This window comes from Gopherus flavomarginatus, chromosome 4, assembly GCF_025201925.1.
Source record: "Gopherus flavomarginatus isolate rGopFla2 chromosome 4, rGopFla2.mat.asm, whole genome shotgun sequence".
In the NCBI taxonomy this organism is placed as follows: domain Eukaryota; kingdom Metazoa; phylum Chordata; order Testudines; family Testudinidae; genus Gopherus; species Gopherus flavomarginatus.
This window is the reverse complement of record NC_066620.1, coordinates 115,871,256-115,894,299: the sequence shown is the minus strand read 5'-3', so window position 1 is coordinate 115,894,299 and position 23,044 is coordinate 115,871,256. Positions and strand designations below refer to the sequence as shown.

The following is a 23,044-nucleotide window of genomic DNA, read 5'->3' as shown; positions in this document are numbered from 1 at the left end:
CCAATCCTTATTCCCATGTATAGTTCAACTGAAACCTACGGGAATACTTATGTGAATAGAGTTTGCAGAAAGAGGTCTTTTATTTGCATATGGGCCGTACTGTGTCTTACATTTTACATTCACCAAATACAGATATATGAATTTGTTTCTAAATGCTTAACATCTATTTTACATCACCACATTTCTATTCTGCAGGTCATTCTTGCACTACAGAGAGTGGACAACATAGTTGGGATGCTGATGGATGGTCTCAAGCAAATGAATTTGCACAAATGCCTAAACATTATTCTTCTATCTGATCATGGTAAATTGATGTGTACACAGTGGCAAAATGAGGACAGACACATGCATGGAATTAAGTGCCAGGCTGCAACTTTTATTAACCTTTAGAACAGGGAAGGGACACTACCTGCCCATCACCCACACTCTTCCATACCAGATATTTAATTGATTCCAATGTGGGGGTTACAGGGCTCATTACCAATATAACCCTTAACTCTGGGTAGGCTCTCCTCATCTCTACCCTCCCAGCCAGCCAATGGCTGCAAGAGACTAATGTGAGGAGAAGTTACTTTTGGTGTCCCTCAGCAAGTGTTTCCCCCTCTCACTGCTGGAACTGTCCATTTTCACCACTGGCCTCATCAAGGTCTCTCACCCATTGAAGCAGGTGGTGGCATTTTGTTTTCATAGTAGACATGCTTAAAGTCAGATGTCAGCTTTGGTACAGAAGAATATTCTGGACTTGATTCTTATCTACACCCCAGCCCCTTTATAGCTCTCTGGTGGTGTAAATGGGCCTTAATGTAAATTACATTTTACAGTGCCAGAGCAGTATAAAGGGTCCTCGTTGTACCTAAGAATCAGGCCTTTTATTGTTAATTTGTGGAGTTGGTGGGGGGAATGATATAATTCACTTTCTTTTCACATGCTGCACCCAACTCTCTCTTTCCCCATTCCAGCCTAAGTGACTTCAAAGCAATAGATTCCATTTTAAGAATATAACTAGTTTTTATTTATTATAACATCCTGTTTTTGTTTTTCTTAAGTAGTCACTGTGGTGTGCGTATACACACTGCACAAATGAAGCCAAAAGCCACAACCATGGCCTATCATTTCCACTAGCTGCCTCTGACCTGTCTTTTACTGCAGGGCTATGTGTATAAAACTTAGATTTCTGACTACAGCCTAGAAGTTATCCACTCTACCGGTCCATCCCCCACAGTATCCTTTATTTTTCTCCTTCAGTAGGGAAAATCTATTGCAGTTTTCTTGTGAGAACTGTCATGAGGGAGTGTTACAGGGCTGCTGAAAGGATAGATGTTTATGTACTGTAAGAGTTCACATTTCCATTCTGCTGTTCAGATGTCTTGTGCTTGGTGATAATTTAACCAGGAAAACTACATTTCCCCTTTGTACAAAACAGCTACATGTTCTGTTATCAGGAGTATTGCAGATTTGTACCTACCTCTTTTAAAAATAACACTTTTCCCTTTTGTAGGCATGGAAACAGCTAGCTGTAGTAAAACAGCATATCTGAGCACATACATGGAGAATGTTCAAGATATCACAGTAATTCCTGGCCCTGCAGCTCGCTTAAGACCCCAAAATGTTCCAGATGAGTATTTCTCTTGTATGTAGTTGCTAAACTAATTTGTGTTACTTGATTATCTATTTCTAAACTTTTTAAAATTAAGTGAGGATTAATTTGTATGGAAAAAACTTACATTCCTCAGATTCAGTACAAGTTTACGGATAAATTGAACCATAAGAGTTGGGGAAACTGTTATGACCTAGAAGCATAAATCTTCTGCTCTTAAAGGCATTTAAAGACATAGTTCACTTACATGTGTAGCTGGGGCCCTTAATCTCTATATGGTTTAGCCAAACACAAGTTATTGGATTCAATACAGGGGTAACTAGGAGAAATGTAATGGCCTGTGATATACAGGAGGTCAAACTAGATGACTTCATGGTCCCTTCTGCCCTTAAACTCTATGAATCTTTCCTAACCTGGACCCTATCCTTTTCCAAGGAAGATTGTTGGATTAAATTTATTTTTTTTCTTCTGGTGGGATTTTTCCTTGGAAGTTTATTAGAAACATGTTTATAAACACTTTACAAAAGTTAACTTATATCAAGAAAACTCCAAGCTGTTAGACTACCACAACAGTTACTGCTTCTTATGTGCACATTGCAATGAATTCTGGAATGTCAAATTCTAGTTGGCAACATCCTTTTCTGTCAGCACCATTTAAACGATAAATATCTGAACATTAACAAGTAAATAACCAAATTGATTGGAGAGAAGAGAATGTGAAGGAAACCTCCCCTAAAAAGACAGCTAGTTAAAAAGTATAGCTTGAAGATTTTCTTACTGATTTTGTTTTTATTATTGATTGCTTGGTTTTGAAACAGGAAAAATAAGTTGCTTACATTTAGAAATCATTTTTAACCTAGATGACTGTGTTTTGTGGTATTGAATCAGAATTCCATATTTGGAAGTCTTTTATTTTGCATCTTTTTTTTTAAATTTAGGTGACTAATTTTTACATCTGACTCTTCCAGTTGATTACCAGCGCATTACCAGACAACTTACAGTAAGTGTTGTCTTTAGTGTTGGCTCATGCTTCTTAATTCATATGGACATTTATTATTATTTTTACAGCAGCAGTATGCTAGGCTCTTTACATAACACATGAAAAGAGGGGTCACTGCCCCAAACAGGTTACTACCCAATTCTAGATGTGACACAATGACAGGAGAAGAAACAATAGGGAGAAAAGTGGACAAGGGTAATAAGAAATAGCCAGCAGGATTTGTCAAGAGCAAATCATGCCAAACCTATCTAATCTCCTTCTTTGACAGGGTTACTGGTCTAGTGGGAATGAGGAAAACAGTAGCCACGATGTGTCTTGATTTCAATAAAGCTTTTGACACAGTCCACCTGACATTCTAATAAGCAAACTACGGAAATGTGGTCTTGATTAAACTACAATAATGCGTGTGCACAACTAGTTGAAAAACTGTACTCCAAGAAAAGTTACCAGTAGTTTGCTATGAAAGCGGGAGGGCATATCTAGTGGGGTGCCACAGAGGTCCGTCCTAGGTCCAGTACTACTCAATAGTCAATATTTTCACTAATGACTTGGAAAATGAAGTGGAGAGTATTCTTATAAAATTAGTGGATGACGCCAAGCTGGGAAGGGTCACAAGCAAATTGGAGGATAAAATTAGACTTCAGAATGACCTTGACAAATTAGAGAACTGAAATCAACAAGATTAAATTCATTAAAGACAAGTGCAAAGTATTAAGCTTAAGAAGGAAAAATCAAATGCACAACTACAGAATAGGGAATCACTTGGTAGGTGGTAGTACTGGTGGAAAGGATTTGGGAGTTATAATAGTCAACAATGCAATGCAGTTGAGGAAAAAGGAAAATATGATTCTGAGCTGTATTAATGGTAATGGTGTATGTAAGACATGGGAGGTAATGGTCCTTCTCTACTCAGCAATGGCGAGGCCTCAGCTGGAGTACTGTGTCTAATTCTTGGTGCCACACTTTAGGAAAGATATGGACAAATTGGAGAGATTTCAGAGGAGAGAAACAAAAATGATAAAAAGGTTTAGAAAACTTGACCTGTGAAGAAGGTTAAAAAAACTGGCATATTTAGTCTTGAGAAAAAAAAACTGAAGAGGGACCTAGTAACAGTTTTCAAATATGTTAAGGGCCCTTCTAAAGAGGAGGCTGATCCATTGTTCTCTATGGCCACTGAAAGTAGGACAAGAAGTAATGGGTTTAATCTGCAGCAAATGCAGTTTTGGGTAGATATTAGGAAAAAATTTGTAAATATAAGGATAGTTAAGGACTGGAATAAGCTTCCAAGGGAGGTTGTGAAACCCTAGATGCTTTTAAGAACAGGTTGGACAAACATCTGTCAGGGATGATCTAGGTTTACTTGGGTCTGCCTCAGTGGAGGGGGCAGATGTTGATGACCCTTTCAGTTCCCTTCCAGCTCTACATTTCTATGATTGTGACCTCAGTGACTCACTTTTGGCTGATACATGACTTAAGTTTTGTTTGTCATTCATTAGACTTTCCTATTTTTAACACCCCTCTCATCTGACATTGCATTGTACTCACTGTCCAGAACACCCCAGGCAGAAACCTCCTTTTTGGCCTCATCAGGATTTTCTAGTCCCTTCTGTCCCCACCTCTGACTCCAAGCATGGTGGGAAATGGTGTCAGAGGGCTCTGGTAGCTATTATTGTTGTAGTTTGTAGGGTAGGACCCCCTAAGTGGTTCAGTCTAGTATTCCAGGAGCTGGCAAACTCCAAGTGGGGTTCACATAAAGGAAAAGGGAATGTTGGTGGGGGAGAATATTAAATATCCATGGGTGACCAATATATTAAAACCTTTGCATGTGTATGATTTTCCGTAATAGAGTGTTGCAGCATTCTCAGACTGGACAATTAAACACCACCAGACATCCTGTCCATGTGATGCCTCTTACATGAGAGATCTCAATGAATAAAGGTCTTAATACCAGCCAATGTTATCAAGTCCAGTGTGGCCAAAACCTCATCAGAAAAAGGAGCAAAATATTAGATAATTAAAAAAAAATTAGTTGACAGCATCCTTTAAATATAACTGTTAAAATGCATATTGACCGATTCTCAAATATAAGTAACTGATATTTATGCACCATCCAATAGGTCTTTGAGTGTGATGGAAAGACTCCCATTGACTTTAACAGGAGTTGGTCAAGAAACTTTATCGTTAAAGCACTGCTAAATACTTAGTTTCTGATGTTCATAAGAATTTATGCATGATGGTCATGACTAGTTTTTTCACACATTATTAAATGTATATCTTAATTTAAAAATTTCAGTGCATAGACCCAGATCAGCATTTCAAAGCATTTATGAAAGAGCTCTTACCCAAGCGTTTTCACTATGTCAACAACGACCGAATTGAACGAGTACATTTTTACTTAGACCCCCAGTGGCAACTCGCTCGGTAAGTTACCATTCATCAGTACTTGGTTATACAGTAAAGAGTTTCTTGACTTGTTCTTTTGCTTTGGAGGAGAAAAATTAAAACAAATGAATGGTTCTAGATTGACAGCCATTGGAGACTGAGGTCTCTGTTTATCCACAGAACAGGTGTAGCACAACATCAGATTTTTCCTACAGTGCCCTTGTCCCTGACTTGGTGGGATCACCTTAGTCTATATGAATTTCTCCTTGCTAAATATACCTAAGATGTTGGTGGGTTTTGTGATGTGGATACTTGTCAATTAAGACTCTATTTCTGGAAAGCACTTAAGTGCCTGCTTAATTTCCAAAGCATGTGCTTAAAGTTAAGCATGCATACAAGTGCTCTGCTGAATCAGTGTCTGTCTGTGAACCGCAGTGAATCAACTCACTTCTCACAAGCTATTGAACAACCCTGTACTTCTAGCTACTAGCTGTACTTTCAGCTACTAGCAACCCAGGTGGAAACTTTGCTGGGGACTTAAAGGTGAAATTTCCTTAGCCATTCCCCATTATGTCTTGTTCTCTTATTTCACTGTCAGAAATTGCATTGTTTCTTCTGACCTATATATTTACCATTGCCAGAATAGTAGTGTATATTGTGTAGTGATGATAATAAGTGTTTTATTTAGGAGTGGGTCAGTGGTCCATATATACGACGTTGACATTAGAAGAGAGAACCTATCTGGTGTATGTCTTATGACTTTTAAAATAAATAAGCAAATGTAAAGCTAACTAATTTTACTAAATTCCCTAAAACACTAAACAGTAAAATAATTGAACTGAGCTTACAATGGAGATCACAGGACTTAATCAAGGAATTAACAATAGTATACAATGGAATCAATACATCAACAAAAATACAGATTGAGATAAACTACTGATCAAATTATTGCATGAACACAATCTTAATCAAATCATGAAACCAATATTACACTTACCCTGGACACTTACTTCTCTGTTGCCGTTGGCATAAAAAACTGCCTTCAGAGCTGGGCATCTGGCCAGCAGCAGTTGCCACTTTTTGGCCACCCAGCTCTGAAGGCAGCGCTGCCACCAGCAGCAGTGCAGAAATAAGCCCGGGTGGGGTGCTAGGATGTCCGAGAGCAGCCCCTGGCAAGTGTCCTCACCCACCAAGGAATGCTTCCCAGGACAGGTGGAGGATCTGGGGCTCCCTACAGAGACCTGGACTGACCTGCTACAGCCAGGCTCCTAGGCACCATGCCCCGCAATCACTGCTCCCTGAGGACTCTGCCGGCCCCAGAGGCAGGTCCCCCAACATAGGCTGTGAGCAGTCGAAGGGTGGGGAGCTGAGGAGCAGCCACAGCTCCAAGGTCCTGAGGAGGAGCAGCAGCAGCAGCAGGAATAGAGGAAGGCATCAGCCAGTGCAGCAGCCACCCCATGCTGCCCAACTCTGGCTTCTAGCCTGGCCAGGGGTCAGGGCCTCGGGCGAAAAGGCAGGGCTGGCACTTAATTGAGGAGGAGTAGGGGGCAGGACTATGGAGAGGGGTGGGGCCTCAGGGCAAGAGAGGGCACAGCCACCCCCCATTTTCTGTGTAGCTCACAGCAAGCCCACTTGCAGAGATTATATCTGCAGCCTCTATTCTTCAAAATTTAAAGGTTTACTCCTGCAGAGCTTACAGACTCTGTAGGCCCCTGGGGTATAGACTTCACTTTAGTTAATGTCCCCTTCTATATGCAGACAAACAAAGGTACTGAATATATTTTTACATAAATACATTTTGTAAAGTAAGTATTATTGGTTACATACCCTGTGACATTTTTTTAATAGGAAACCATCTGAAATCAAATATTGCAGTGGTGGATTCCATGGCTCAGACAATCGCTTCATGAGTATGCAGGTAAGATTCGGAAGATGCTAACGCTTATGATAGCTTAATTCACCTTATTCACAGGTTGCAAAGGATGATTTTTGTGCATATATTTGTTTAATCCAGAACACACCTTGTGACTGGGTGTACCAGGCCTTTGTGGCCGCCTGCTGCAGGCCATGCTATTTGTAGTAAGTGGAGGCCCTGATAAAGGCCCAGTATGAGGCCTGAGGCCTGAACTAAAGTAATGGTCTAGACTTAGCTAAAAAGCAAAGACAAGCTGTGAGCTGGAAGCTGGCTCGGCTCACAGAAGCTGGCAGGGAAAGGGCTGATGTTGCATACACATATATTCACCTAGCATACCAAAGTATAAACATGATACCAGAACACCTTATACTGGAACATTCCACAGATAAGAAAGAACAGGCCAACCCATCTCAATGACAGGGGCAAAAGGGTAAAATGATGAATAGAGTTGTTTTGATCGAACCAACATGTACAAAGTGAGAGGCGGCACCTTACTACGTAGAGGGGTTGAACCTTACTGCGTTAAGGGGTTGCACCTCAGTACGTCAGGAGTGATGTGTAACTTGTTTGTACCTTGGGTCGGTGTCTTTGTCCGGCCTAGGGGGCAGTGGAAAGTCCCGCGACTAACTGAGCCGAGTCCATTGACCGTGGGTACATATTTGCAGTATGCCCTGTAGAGTAACGATCTGGAGGAAACTACTACTGTATCCAATACGGCAATAAACCTGGCCGACGTGCCTTCGTACCTTACTAGACTCTGTGGTCATTGGGGGTTCTCTTCGGGTCTGCTGTGTCAGCTTTCTGCAGAGCTGGGGCAGCACAAGAGGGAACACATGCATGCAGCCGAGTGATACCAACAAGGAGAGAGCAAAGCACCACACCGGTAGCATCTGACAACACTTCTGACAACACTATTCTGCCATACCCTGCTCCAGGAAGCAGTGAGGTGGGAGAAAAAAAGAAGCAAAGATGGGTTCTCTTTGTTTGCTTAGAGAGGCCTCAATGGAGCAGCCATCTTGGAAGCCACAGCCAATCTGAGCCCAGCAGGCTGAAATAAAAGGATCTGTAGGGTCTTAGCGAGTCAGTTCCTGGCTGGGATGAGAGGAGTGAAGAAGGGGGATAGAGCTAGAGAAGAACTTGTGGATGCTGGCCCTGAGATAAGTATGGAGATAAAGGGCCTGGTAGGAAGAGGCCCACAGATGTAGCAGCTATGGATTAGAGTAAATAGTACTGTATGTGGTTGCAGTTTATAGGGTCCCTGGGTTGGAACCCAGAGTTCCCCTACTAACCATAGGTAAAGTGTTATAAACCCCAAGAAGGGGACAGGTCTTATTTGAGAGCCCGAATAAAGGGCCTAGAGCTAGAACTGATGACCCTAGCAAGGACAAATATGCTATATAGTTATTGGACTCTTTGAACCCCATCTGGGGTATTATTTGGACTTCGTGTCTTGACTGGCGGGTCAAGTTGCTGAAGACCATCAAGGTCAACTGGCAACCTAGAGTAGTCAGGAAGCCATTAAACTTATAAGAAAAGGAGATGCTAAAAAGATGGAAGATATGAGCACTCAGCACAAAATCAAGATGCTGAGAATAAAATTAATCAAGGTTAAAGTTTGCAGATGGTGCAAAAATTGGGGGAATGGTAAACAATGAAGAGGACAGGTCACTGATAAAGAGCAATCTGGATTACTTGGTGTAAACTTGGCACAAGCAAACAATATACATTTTAATACAGCTAGGTACAAAGAATGTAGACCATTCTCACATGATAGGGGCTCTGGTCTGGCAAGAAGTGACTCTGAAAATGATTTGGGGATCGTAGCGGATAATCAGTTGAACATGAACTCCCAATGTGGTGATGTGGCCAAAAGAGCTAATGCAATTCTTGAATGTTTAAACAGGGACTCTTGAATAGAAGTAGAGAGGTTATTTTACATCAACATTTGGCATTGGTGCTACCACTGCTGGAGTACTGTGTCCCGTGCTGGAGCCTACAGTTCAAGAAGGATGTTGATGATAAATGGGAGAGGGTTCAGAGAACAATTAGAGGTTTAGAAAACATGTCCTATAGTGAAGAGAAGAGAAGGGTAATGGGTGACTTCATTAGTTTATAAGTATGGGAAAGAAATATTTAATAATTGAAATATTTATTTGTAACTTGAAACTAGACAAATTCAGATGGAAAACAAAGGGTAAATATTTAATGGTGAAAGTAATTAACCACTGGAATATTGTTCCAGGGTTTGTGGTGAATTCTCCATCACAGACAATTTTTAAATCAAGATTGACTATTTTTCTAAAAGCTATGCTCTAAGAATTACTTAAGGAAGTTCTATGGCCAATGTTATACGGGAGGTCAGACTAGATGATCACAATTGTCCCTCTGCCTTGGAACGTATGAATGTTTCTGTTCATTTCTGTGCACCTTCTATAGAGCTGGAGTTAGTAAATACAATGGAAATTTGACTCTTACTACAGAAACCTGTACACACCTTCAAACTGTCTTAAAAGTCATAGTTAAACACATGTAATTGACTTTACTCCATATTTGTATTATTCACCTAACCTGGCCAACTAGCCTTTCCAATCCTCTCCCTCACAAGAAGAAGGATTGTTTTATGGTTAATTCAAAGGGACCGAAAGCTACACCTGGGTTCTTTTCTCAGCTCTGCCACAGAGCTTGTGTGACCTTGAGAAAGTGACTGAATCTGAGATTGTGATCATTGTTTGCAAAGAGCTTTTAGATCTTGCCGAGGAAGGTGATATATAAGGGAAACAGTATTATATCACTTCTGCGATAATGGGTGTGATCTACTGGGTGTGCAATTTTCATGCAGAAAGAGAAAACAATGAGTGCCTCAGACTAATGTATGCCAGTCATATTGGGCCAACTGTTACACTAAGTTCCTTTAAGTGATTTTATTTCAGTAAACATATGGAAGCGGAATTAATTTGCTCAAAAGGAGGGAACTTTCATACATCACAAGGTTTACATTTGCTGAAGATAACTTTTAAAGCCAGCTGTGAATCAAACTCAGATTTGCTCAGACGTGTCCACCTCCCCCATCTTCTGCAAATGCTTCTTCTACCTCATAAAATTTCTTCCATGAGTAGCCCTATGTTGTCATGTGAGGTATATATCTTTTTTAAAAAAAAAAGAAATCTGCACCTAGTTCAGTCCATGGCACACTGTATATGTTTATCATCAAAAATGCGGTGATTAAAATGTAACTGGATAAAAGTGATTTCAGTTTATGTAATAATATGGACACTTTTTTTACTGTAATATTCCTTAAAGATAAAAGTAAATAGGAGTTTTGTTTAAACTGTAGGCTATCTTTATTGGCTTTGGACCTGGATTCAAGTTCAAGACTCAAGTTGACCCATTTGAAAATATTGAAATCTATAATTTAATATGTGGTAAGAATAAGCAATGATTTTTTTTCCTCATAAACTTGTGAAAACCTCTTGGGCATAAAAATAAAAATCTTAATAAACGTGTTTAAATCTCTGATGAAGCGTCTCCCTTAGAGCCTCATTCATTTCATAAATTTGAAGCCATGTGTATTCCTCAGAAAGATCAGACCCCCTAGAGTAAAAAAGCAGATTAATATGAACTCTCTTTCTGATTGGAGCAATTTGACTTTTGACATAAAAGAATTAAAACAATCTGTCCTGCCCCTGCCAAAAAGTAGCCTTTTTAGATTACTTGATAGATGTGTTTCCCGCTTTCCTTGCGTGCCTGTGTTTTTCTCATGGTTTGGCATGTCTGTTCTAAAACCTCCTCTGAAAATGCCTTCTTCTTTTTTTTCTCTCTAGAATTCTATTACCAAAGGCCTTGATCCAGAAAAACACTTAAGCCTGTGAATAGGCCCACAGAAGTCAGTGGGAAAGCTCTGTTGCCTAAATGTTTTAGTGGATCAGGGCCATCGTCAGGAAGCCTTGTCCCCTTTTCTCTTACTTGCACTTCCGTTATGGCTTCCTTTTGATACTGTTGCTACTATCATTGATGAAGGATATAGTAGACCAGTCACTAGTTAAACTCCACTGCAGCTATGCAAGCTTTTCCCTTGAACTATCACCTCTTATGGGGGGAGGCAAGAGTGCAAGTCTGTACGGGCAGAGGAGCCAGTTCAGCTGTAGGCCCTAGTGCCTTCAACAGGTACCCATGCTAGCATCTCAACTTTCAGAAGATAACAATTGATCAGGAAACCCTCAAAACCTGGGTGCTCAATAGTCACCAACTTCATGCACCAATTATTAGCCACTATTTCAGATTTGGAGGCTACAAGGTCAACTCCCACAAGGTGCAAGTGGGTTTTTTTCTTTTTACATAGGGGAGTGTTGTCCCTTCCCTCTCCACTATCAGGAGGCAGGTGAATGAGAAATGGTGTCTCCCTCCTTCACTACAAGTGACCATCACAAGTGGTAGCTGGCTGTGAAAGCAACTACATTAATCTGCCACCTGACTTAGTTTGACTGCATGGAGTACTAAGACAGAAGCAGGCAATGCTGCAGTCATGGCACCCATATGGGTATAATCACAGCCAAACTGTAATACTGCCATGTATTTTTTAGTCAAATAAATTTGTTAGTCTCTAAGGGGCCACAAGTACTCCTATTCTTTTTATATATGTTGTTTGGTTCCCCCTTAATGTTCAGTTTGAATTGTTTGTAGATTTGCTTGGTATAACACCAGCCTACAATAATGGAACTCATGGAAGCCTAAACCACCTTTTAAAGAATCCTGTTTACATTCCAAGACATCCAGAGGAAGAAAGTCATCCTTCTGTATATCCACTCATGAAAACCACCTCTTCACTGGACATTGGTTGCTCATGTGATTTGGCAGTAAGTAATTCAGATGGATAAAACTGCTGAGCCAAAATAATGTGTTTGTAATTGTGTCTGAAACTGTATACTCCTGAGTGTGATCACTACATTCATAATTTTGCTATCTATAGGCCTGATAGAATGCCCATTGACATTAATGGAAATATTTCTATTGATTTTAATGAGCAATAGGTATAGAGGGCCTGATCTACCTTTTCACATAGGACCGAATGCTGCCATTGGAAGGCAGGGTTTGACAGAGAAATACTGAACTCTTTCCTTCTTGACTTTATCATATTGGGAATTTTCCTCCTGTGGAGGATAGTTGTATATAAAATTTTCTTAATTTAAACCTTGGTTATTCATGCTGTCAATGGCCAGTCTTCCAGTTGAGTTCACAGAGTGCCTGTGTGGAAGGCTTGTGGAACAGAGGGCTTGAATTTGTTAACAAAGGGTTTTGTATATATTTATTGTTGAGAACTGTTGTCAGGGAATCGTGCTCTATACAACAAATAGTAGCATCTGTGTTTATTTTATAGGGCTTGCCCATAAGGGATTTCCAGCAACAGTTAAATCACACTGCATCGGAAGGTAAGCATTTTATTTTATAGGAGAAAATGGTGTCTTTTTTTTTTTAAGTAAAAACATTTTTATTTTGTTTAAAAGTTTGACCAATGCCTAGATTTATCCTGAGTCCTATTCAAGTACACGGGCTGAACAAAGAATCTCATCTTTTACTCGTATTTACCTGAATTATTCATCTTTACAAATAGATCCCTCTGTCTTGTAAACTGCTGTTATTTAAAACTCTATTACTATGCAGTATATTTTTATAGAAATGTAGTCTATATTTGAGGCCATTACTACATGGTTGCTCTGTGAAATACAGAACTGATATGGCATAAAGGGCAATCTACTTCTTGATTATCTGGATATACTTGAATTCTCCTATGATAGGTTTTGAATTTTACAACATGGGATACATAAGAATTTCACGAGGAAAAATTAGCTAGGAACCCCTGAAAAAACCCCAGAAATGTTAATGCCTTGATGCTGCATATATGATGAAACATAGAAGATCTTTACTTTAGTCAATCTAGAGTATTAGTCATAAGAATTAAATAGGTTTATTTACATGGTCAACAGTACATCTGCATTACTGTGATTTGTAATAGAATATATTCTGTTATGACCATGCTGAAGCTGTTTTTTCCCTTTTAAATGAACCTTTGACCAATAGCCAGTGACTAAGTCATCAGAACTAAAACCTAACTAATGGTCATGTGGAATGCATCTGCTGGCATTAATAATAAAAAAAAGGGATTCAGGTTGATTAGAATGTCAGAAAGATCAATAAGTTTATATGGACCTTGTTCTGTGTTTGTATTCAAAACAGAGGTGACATCACCACCTCCCATGAAAATAAATTCTGTACCCATGAGTAACTCCCATTAAAAGCTATAGGGTTATGTCCCCATTGAAGGCAGGAATAGACATTTTTTGTCCATTCATGAATAACTGGATACTTTTGCAGATATGTGTAGAGTGCTGTGACGTAGGCTGTGGGATAAGAGTGTTCATGAGTCTACTCAACAATAACAGCAGATACTTTAAAAACATACCCCAGAACCTCTTAAAATTCTTGCTTTAAGTATTTTGTAGCACTCATGAAGATGATCAACAAAATGAGTTTTTAGGCCTGATCCTGGGAATTTTGCTTGAGTTCCCAATTCAGCAAGATATTCAGTGGGTAGTCCCATTGAAGTTAGTGGGACTACTGACTTGCTTAAAGTTAAGCATATTCTTAAGTACCTTGCTGAATCAGGGCCTGAGTAAAGACTGCAGGATCAGGCCCATAATTCCAATGGATTCACTTTTGTAAAATGTAAGTCTAAGGACCCGATCCTGCACCCACTGACATTAATTGTCAGTGTCTTCAGTGGAAGCAAGACTGTTCTGCACATTTAACAGTTTAGATAACAATACTCCAGTAATTCAGATCTTGATATTAAAAGTTATAGTGACTACACTTACCAAATACAATAGAACCTCAGAGTTACGAACACCAGAATTACACATTGACAGGTCAACCATACATCTCATTTGGAACCAGAAATACACAAAGCAGAGACAAAAAATATATATATAAGAAAGGCAAATACAGTATAGTACTATGTTAAATGTAAACTACTAAAAAAATTAAGGGAAAGTAAAAAAACAAAAAAAAAGATAAGGAAACCTTTTCTGTGCTTGTTTCATTTAAATTAAGATTGTCAAAAGCAGCATTTTTCTTCTGCATAGTAAAGTTTCAAGGCTGTATTAAATCAGTGTTCAGTTATAAACTTTTGAAAGAACAACCATAATGTTTGTTCCGAGTTACAAACATTTCAGAATTACAAATAACCCCCAATCCCAAGATGTTCGTAACTCTGGGATTCTACTGTACAAGTGAAAGGAGTTACTACAGATAAAAAAAAACACAGTGACTATTGTGCAGAAAGCAAACAGATAAATCCCTTCTGGATTGTAAATAAAAGAATAGTTCATAGCCACACAGGGAAAGGAGCCACACACAATTACAGTGGTGCCAAAACATTAAAATGTTTGCTGTCCTGAATTATTCTGCACTGTATGGAAAAATCAGGCATGCTTTTTATTAGAGTGTCTGTAATTACACTGTATTGCAGTTGCATTGCAATTACAGTGTAAATATATTGTAATGGCACTTTTTCCTGCTTTCTTAGGCCAGTTGGTAGAAAAAGGGCGTAAGGAACAGTCTCTGGCATGACAGTAATTCATTGTGGAACTAAGTGCATATCCTTATGAAGGACTAACCAACATTTCACTAAGTCATTGATTAATGAAAGGACTTCAAAGAGATACATTGAAATCAAAGTCAATTATATGACTTACTGTTTAGTTGCACTGCTTCAATAAAACTGAAGTCTGTCCCTATCCTTTCAACATATTCCAAACCTATCAACTAGTTATTGTCTCTCCCTAAACACTAAGAGTGGTGGGTTGCAGAAGAAACACTTGAACTGAAACACCCACCCAGATTTTGGGGAAATTTAGGACAAAATGCATTATTTCCTCTTTAAGTTTAATTCTACTATATATTTAAATATCAGATATTGGTTAGTTGCATGATCGTGGAAGTGCTCTATAGGCTAGCACCTTTCTCTTCCTCTTGTCTTAATCATGATTTTTCTGTGTGGTAGTTGGAAATTGTGGCAAGAACTTGCCATCACAAGAAATATAAAGGTGCTCTACAGAAAATCTCAACAAATATGCAAAGTGTATAGAACTTGTAATAAACTCTGTTTCTGCTCTAGTAAAGAAGATTGAGAAACACAGTTTGCCTTATGGGAGGCCCAGGGTTCTACGGAAGAGAAGCACATATTACCTCCTTTATCATCACCAGTATGTGAGTGGATACAGCCAGGATCTCAATATGACTTTGTGGAGTGCTTACACTGTTAGCAAATATGTAAGTATTTTCTGGCTTCTGTAATGCTTTGTTCTTCCTCTTGTTACTGTTTTTGATCAGAGGTTGTTTTTTTTAATTGTTTTTTGTAAACTAAAATTTCAGCGCTGGAATTTCTTCCCATAGCACATGGAATGCCTCGGTTCTGTCATCTTATTTATAAGATACTCCTATGAAGCAATTTTTGCCTCATCAAAATAAGGACACAAAATAATATTTAATCCTTCTGAAACTTAGTCTCCTCACACAATTAAGGACAATTGCAGACAATTTTTTAGGGTTTTGTAAACACAAATATGGAAGTGAACCATGATAGTGACTCCGCTATTTGTACAGCAAATTATTATTCTGTTTCTGTTCAATAGGATAACCGGACTGCCTCTGTGGAAAACTTGTCCAACTGTTTACATGTGGACATTCGTATCCCTTCTAGTTCTAGCAAGACTTGTTCATTTTACAAAAATCACCATCAACTGAGCTACGGATTCCTTTTCCCTCCAAGTAAATTCACCGTCGTCTTCACACAGCTTGTCTGAGTTCTGTCACCCCTATGTTTTGTTCGTGCAGTAGTGGAAGGGGGCACCCTTTGTAATAAAAAGATCCAGGGGATTAACTGAAGGCATGAGGTTGCTACTGCTAAGCCATTTGCAGTATAGTCCATTTCAATCTACCATTTATGCTAACATGCAAGGAATAGGATCTCCAAACTTTACTTTGGCAGTTGGCAAGATGCCCATGATGTTCTTACTTCGACTGTCACCAAAGACAATTCAGGGTGTCTAGAATAAAGCAAAGGAGGAAAATAACTTGCAAAAAATTTACAGCTAGACCAATACTAGGTGAAATCCTGGCTCCACTGAAGTTGATGGAAATTTTGTGAGGCCAGGATTTTACCAGCTGTGAAAAGTGTAACTGGCTAGGCCTGCCCTCTTAGTTACAGTGTATTGGTTCACTAGATGAAAACCTTTGCGTCAAACATTCTTCATCCCTTTAAACAACAGCATGGAATTATTTCCACCGTCCTTCTGGAGGTTTGTGACTAGTCAAGTTTCTATCATGGCACCTCACGCAGAAAGGGGGGAAGAGTTTATGAACTCTGAATCAAGTCTTATGAATTGGGGAAAATATAAATAGTGCAAGTTTCAAACTTTCTTCCTAAGTGACTGTTACTATTTTAAAAAACCCATGTTCTGTGTACAGGAAGGCTCATGGCAAATATTAGGGTGTAGCATTCAGTGGGAAACTTCCTTCAATCAACTAGAATGGACCTCATTTTATATCTGAACTACAGTATTGTCCCACATCAGGTCTTCAGTAAAATAATTAATTGTTTGCGCTTAAATATTTTGGGCCTGATTCTCTGCTATTCTGCTCAAGTAGCATTTTACCCCTACTTTGCACAGATGTAAACAGCTACACAAGGTGCTGGGCAGGTATTATTGGTATTATTTGGCATTATTTCTTTTTGATTATTTGAGCATCTACACTAAGTTTTGGGTGCTAGGGCAGAATCTTCTAGGTTTAGATAGATCTGAGCCCTTCTACTTTTTTCCATCTATTCTGCAGGCAGAATGAGTTGGTAGTAGTCCCTAAAACTCATGCAGAGATCCAGAGGTGACCAGTGAAATCGAAAAGTGTGCACTGATTTTTACATTTTCAGGAATGTGTCCACTTTATATTTGACAACTGCACTTACTGGAGCCTAGATTGCTTCATTCTCTATGCTCTTGGTCCAACACCCATTTAAGAGAATGAACAGACCCCTGCATTGACTCCAGTGAGAGCAGAATCAGGCCCCAAGTGCATTTACTCTTTTGAAATAGGTCAGACCCACAGTAACATTAAGTTGATCTATTTAACCTCCATGTAGCTGGCATCTCATGGCTTTTCAAGTGACCCTACAAAGTAATGAATAGTTGTTTATCATTCATTACTTTTAGATCTAAGAAAAGACACAAAGAAGAGTTCCTATGAAGTTCTACTTAACAGCAACATTGTGCCAATGTATCATGAGTTTAAAGGTAATTATGTACATTTATTTACATGCAAAAGCATTGCTGATTTTGCTTGTTTCCAAATCATTGCAAAAGATTCCAGGCTCAGCTGCCTCTGTAAATTAAGTCACAGCCAAGAAAATTGGTAACAGTTGGGCCAGACTCTGAACTCCTTGCTTACATGGACGAGGAGTTACTATTTGAGTAGTTTCACTAGTCAGTGGAATTGCTCATGTGAATAACTGCTCGCCACAATGAGTTTGAGGTTCCCCGTCTCTGGTCCCATGTAAACAAAGGCCCAGAATTCATTTCTTAATTTAACATTTTACAATGTTTTGTTGCTTATTTTTCCTCCTGTCTGAATTTCACCTGCATGTATTTTGGGCAGAGTGTCTTTAGTGGACATGGATAAAGTTAAATAATTGACACCAGTTCTCAGTTTAGGAATGCTTTCTAGGCTCAGATGGTATTGTATCTGAGTTTCCTGTCTGAAATCTGGTCTGCTGTAGTAATAAAGGCAACAATCTCACATCTAGCAGAGAAGGGATGTACAAACTAGACATGCATGAGTGAGATGGAGCATGTAGAGCATAAGGGGATTGAGTTGGTATCTGAGAAACTAGGTACAGAACTACTCCCCCGGCTAAGCAGGTCGCATCAGCCTAGTACAGTTATATTTCTCATGGGGAGCATAAGGTGGCTCACTCTTAACTGAGACATCAGTCTCTCAGAGGCATGGGGAGAACTTTGGAGACTAACAATCAACACCTCTTTTTTCTTCTATCTTCATCATAGCTGTCTGTATACTGATAAATACTCAGTGCAATTATTTTCAAAAAATTTTCCCCTGACATAACATTTTCCCCTACCATATTGTATTCCAGTGTTATGGAACTATTTCTATGATGTTCTGCTGCCAAAATACACTCTGGCAAGAAATGGTGTCAATGTAGTCAGTGGCCCTGTGTTCGATTACGACTCCAACGGGCTGTACGATACTCCAGAAAAAGTGAAGAGGTGGGAATTTTCTCCTTTCTAATACTGATTTTTTTCTTTCCTTTTTTTTATCATTTCATAATTATTATGACACTAGTTGCCAAAAAAAAATCTCCCAAGAGGAGCTCCTGGCAGAATACATCAGCTACTGTGTATCCAGTCACATAGCTCCAAACACATCACTTTAAAGCTAATAGCCCAACAAAAGAGAAATTAAAAAAAAAACCACCCCAGAAGTATGGAATCACAAACCCTGTATGTTAGGTAAAGCTGCCAAAGCTCCCAGGTGGAAGAATGGGTTTTACCTAGAACTCCATGAGACTGCCTCCAGTACTGGAAAAAACAGGAGCAATGGAAGGAGCCCATCATCCTTGGTAGTCTGATTCCTTCCTGATTCAGAGTAACTGGCTACGTTGTATTGATAGACTTCTCTGTAAAAATTTGCTATTTTCTTATAGTTGGCAAGATTGGTTCAAAATAACAGATGAGCTGGGCATTCCTTTAACTGAGCTAGAGCTCTGAATTCTGCCAATAATCTACTTTAGATTCTCACCTATTTTTATGGCAAATCATGGTTTTCTCTTTTTGGGACCATCACTAGACCTACTCTTCAGACCATCAAGCCAGCCAAACTCGGCTTGTGTGACAGCAATCTAGAATGCCCTTCAAAGCTCAGAGTATTCTACTGGTATATTCTAGTGCTAAGCTTCTGAAGGTTTCCCTTGGGCCAAGGAGGTTAATAAAAATTGTTTTGCTAAAGTACACCAGGTGTCATTGTGCCTTTGCACTGTATTCATTTGATAGTTTTAGAAGAAGTAGATCTAAAACACCACCTCTTTGCATTTCAGATTAACTCATGACCCAGAAGTTCTGGTTCCAACTCACTATTTCATTGTGCTGACGAGTTGTAAAAATATTTCTCAGACCCCACTGCAGTGTGAAGGGGCTCTAGATGCCTTATCTTTCATTGTACCTCACAGGCCAGACAACAGTGAAAGCTGTGCAGTAAGTAGCCTTTGTTTAGCTCCATGTATATATCTGAAGCCAGGCCTGGCTCACGCTGCAGACAGAGCAGTGATGAATTAATTCATGGCTGTAAAGTCCTTTAAGATATTTTATAATGGTGTCCTAGAGTGAGATTAAACAATTTCATTTACAAGGGTAGGTTTATACAAGTGTGGCATATCCGTTTACATGTGAAAGTAGCTATGTTGTGTGCTTTGCTCTTTTGAACTGTAAAGAGTGGCTGGGTTAGAGCTGGTGGGTTTGAAACACAGTAGAGTGAGAGAATCTTATTATGACACTTTAACAGCAACATCTATAGTATCAGCACCAAATCACAGTAGTTGACACACAGATCCATTACTGTTGACATGATTACCTCCCCTGCCACTGGATTCCACATTTTTATAACTCAGGAAGTTAAAATCAGTTGCGTTTTAAGTTTACAAGATTACATTGCTAAATTAATATTGCCTTTTATACAAGACAGCCAATTGTTATTTTTAATATTTGATAATGGGCTCTTCAATCTGGCAAAGAAAGACATAACGATCCAATGGCTGGAAGTTGAAGCTAGACAATACAGACTGGAAATAAGGCATAAATTTTTAACTGAGAGTAAATAACTATTGGAATAATGTACCAAGGATTATGGTGGATTCTCCATCATTGACAACTTTTAAATCAAGATTGGATGTTTTTCTAAAAGATCTGCTCTAGGAATGATTATGGTCTTTGATATGCAGGCGGTCAGACTAGATGATCACAATGGTCCATTCTGGCCTTGGAATCTATGAAACTGCAAAAACAAGACCAGGTGCTATATTTGTTTAGCTATATTTGTAAATGCTTGATAGCCACTGATCTCTTCAACTTCTTGGTTAGGTTTTGTGAAAATTTGTTGCCTTAACTTCTAAAAACAGTCTTTCACTAGCATATTATATGTATAATCCTTGAAACAGAATTCTGCAGAATATCCCTCATTTTTCTCTTGTTTCTCTATCCCAGCAGAGACACAAACGTGACTCTTTGTGGGTTGAAGAGCGAATGAGGTTTCATACAGCCCGAGTCAGAGATGTAGAACTTCTCACTGGACTCAGCTTCTACCAAGACAGAAAACAGCCAGTATCTGATATTTTACAGTTAAAAACATATTTACCAACTTTTCCCATGGAGTGAAATTTGTCTAGTTCACAACGAATTTTGTAAATACACTATTTTATCTACAGGAGAAAAGTCTTTAAATGAGCTGGAACATTTATTGAGAGCCGTTGACCATATTGAGAATTGGAAAGAATCTGTGCCACATTCATATCTCAGGGATATTTGATGGACTAAGTATAACACAGGAAGACCGCTCCTGTTGGTCTTACTCCCACTTGAATGTGGTAGAATTGTGTCTGTTATTAAAGCTGATCTGCCAGCATTTGAACTTTATATACAGAAACACTGAGGAGAAAATTATAATGGCACCTTCTAAATCTTTTTAATTACATTGGAGTGGAAGAAGTTTATAAGTTTATAATTAATATTTTGATCAAAAATAGAGACAATTGGCAAGTATGTTAAAGTCCTGGAAAGTCATTACACAGTGGTTCCTTTTCATTATGGCTTCTAAGGGGGGGAGGGGGGGCAGAATGTCTAGTGAATTAGACATTGAGCATTGTTCTATTAAAATATCATTCAATATACTACATAAAGCTATACTGCGTGTGTTATGGCATCTGCCCCCAATTGGGTCATCAGTTGAGGAAGAGCATACGACTTTCAGCACCATGGCACAGGCCTCTAGCTAAAGCAATACCTTCTGACCTATGAGTCTATGAGTCAATATCTTTTTTAACTGGTAGCAGTAGTAGGTTATTATCCTGTAGTAGACCAGGAACTAAAGAGTAATGTGCATGTTACACACGCATTCCGTAACTATGCAGGGATGTGGTGCTTCAGAGTACATGTATAATAAGAAATGAATCAAATAGGTCAGTTTTGGAGAATTATCTCACTCCAGATGAACCTAGATTTGATTAATACATTTTGTTTCTTAAAGATTCAAGTTGGTTTTAGATTTAGAGGAATAAATTTGTCATTTTGAGGAAAACTGAAATTTTTGGGGAAAAATGCCATTGCCCAGAGGACCATTGCTTTTATTTTCATTAATAGTGAAAGATGTTCTCCCCCCACACACTAACCTTCAAGGCTGATTTTTTTTTCCTGAACCCCTTTTCAGCACAATATGTCCCTAGAGAGGCACCAACTGACTAGATCCCATCTGCATTTCCAGCTGTGCTCTTATTCCCCAATATACCTAAATTGCTGTTCACTTACCTTGCATGCAGATACAAAGCCAGATGCAATGCCACCAAGGGCAGGCAACCAGCTGTCTTGGAAGCTGCAGTACTGCACAACCAGCTACTGGTGATGCAATATGCCATCACTTCCATAATATTCCCACTTTGTTTCCTTTGGTCTATAAAGACGAGACTCTCTACATAGGATTTCTTTTATAATCAGTGATATATTTCTACTTTTTTAAAACCACAAACTACATTAAAAGAATGTAGAGTCTGTGGCGGAGCACTGGAGAGAGAGATTTATGCTCTTGTTTAGTCTAGAAATGTAGGAGCTTGATCCAAACCCCATTGAAGTCCATGGAAGCTTTTCCAGTGATTTCAGTAGAACTGGATCAGGCCCTAGACTGTTTCTCCTTTCACTGTGTGTATTTTCTTGATCTCTTCTGCCACAAGCATAACATTCTCCTAAAGTAGTTTCACTGTGTGAAGTGCAAGTGTGTTGCAGCAACATCGCATTATGACTGTGATACCATTATTTAGTGTAATGGCTTTGTAACAACAACTTAGACAAATAAAAAGCATAAGCTGTTGCATTTTGTTTTCTTTTTTATGCCAGATACCTTGTTCAGCCAAATACAAATGCCAATATATGGATCTCCTTCTTAACAGGGTCAGATTACAGCAGAGTCTTAAGAGTCCATTTAAAAAAAGGGTTTCTAGCCTTTATGGGGCATATCGACGCTAGGATAAAATTTACCTTTTATACTAGTATAGACACTTTTATGATCAAGAATTTCTCCATAAACACATAACCAAAGTATAAACAAAACTGTTTCTCTTCAGCTCCTACCTGTAGTTTGTCAACTTCCATCCTCTCCTTTTTACTAGAACATACCAAATCTCTATTAATAGATCTTCCCCTAAGGGATGTCTGTGAACTGTGGGCTCCTCCACACCTGTCAGCTTTCCTGCAGCTCTTGGGGAGGAGATGAGAGAGGAGGCTGGATTGGGAATCTGAAGAGGGCGAGGATACTGGAACTGGTTGGGCCAGGAGACTGTGAACCAGAGTGGAGGGGTGTGAGACTGGGAGATGGTGGGAGAAATGTGGTGGTGGGACCAGAAGTCGGTTGTCTGGGGAGAAACACTGAGATCGGAAAAGGAGCTGTGAAGTGGGAGAGATTGGGACTAGGTATAGGAGGGGAAAGGAACTGGGAGTGGGAAGGGGAGATAGGGATTCAGCGAGTCTCTTGGGGCAGTCTAGAACTGACTGGGGAAAGAGACAGGGACTAGGCTGAGAAGCCTGAGGAATAGAAACTGGGACTGGGCATGTAGCTAGGCTGGGGAAGAGACAGGACTGGGACAGGTTGGAGTGGCAAGTGGGGGTCAAGTTTGGGAGGGGGGAATGGACTAAAGAATCTGTCCACTGGAGCAGGGGTTCTCAACCTCTGAGGCTCCCCCAAACATGCAATAATAACTCCACGGCTCCCTGTGCCACAACTGTTTTTCTGCATATAAAAGCCAGGGCCGGCACTGGGGGTACCAAGC

The 23,044-nt window shown here is 39.4% G+C and overlaps 1 protein-coding gene across 5 annotated transcripts in view; it reads left to right on the top strand.

Moving 5' to 3' along the window:
- Positions 1 to 20,840, top strand: part of ENPP1 (ectonucleotide pyrophosphatase/phosphodiesterase 1) — a 75,266-nt gene extending 54,426 nt beyond the window's left edge. For 3 of the 5 annotated variants that reach the window (XM_050949535.1, XM_050949532.1, XM_050949537.1), the window contains 14 exons: positions 196 to 304; positions 1,499 to 1,630; positions 2,566 to 2,597; positions 4,891 to 5,018; positions 6,828 to 6,897; positions 10,229 to 10,316; positions 11,575 to 11,747; positions 12,269 to 12,320; positions 15,065 to 15,219; positions 15,582 to 15,717; positions 17,157 to 17,237; positions 18,095 to 18,227; positions 19,055 to 19,211; positions 20,217 to 20,840. In XM_050949535.1, the coding sequence (XP_050805492.1) occupies positions 196 to 304; positions 1,499 to 1,630; positions 2,566 to 2,597; positions 4,891 to 5,018; positions 6,828 to 6,897; positions 10,229 to 10,316; positions 11,575 to 11,747; positions 12,269 to 12,320; positions 15,065 to 15,219; positions 15,582 to 15,717; positions 17,157 to 17,237; positions 18,095 to 18,227; positions 19,055 to 19,211; positions 20,217 to 20,387 (1,617 nt within the window). In that variant the 3' untranslated portion in view covers positions 20,388 to 20,840. The remainder of the gene's footprint in view (positions 1 to 195; positions 305 to 1,498; positions 1,631 to 2,565; positions 2,598 to 4,890; positions 5,019 to 6,827; positions 6,898 to 10,228; positions 10,317 to 11,574; positions 11,748 to 12,268; positions 12,321 to 15,064; positions 15,220 to 15,581; positions 15,718 to 17,156; positions 17,238 to 18,094; positions 18,228 to 19,054; positions 19,212 to 20,216) is intronic. The other 2 variants (XM_050949534.1, XM_050949536.1) reach the window with 2 other exon arrangements.
- The last annotated feature ends 2,204 nt before the right edge of the window (positions 20,841 to 23,044 follow it).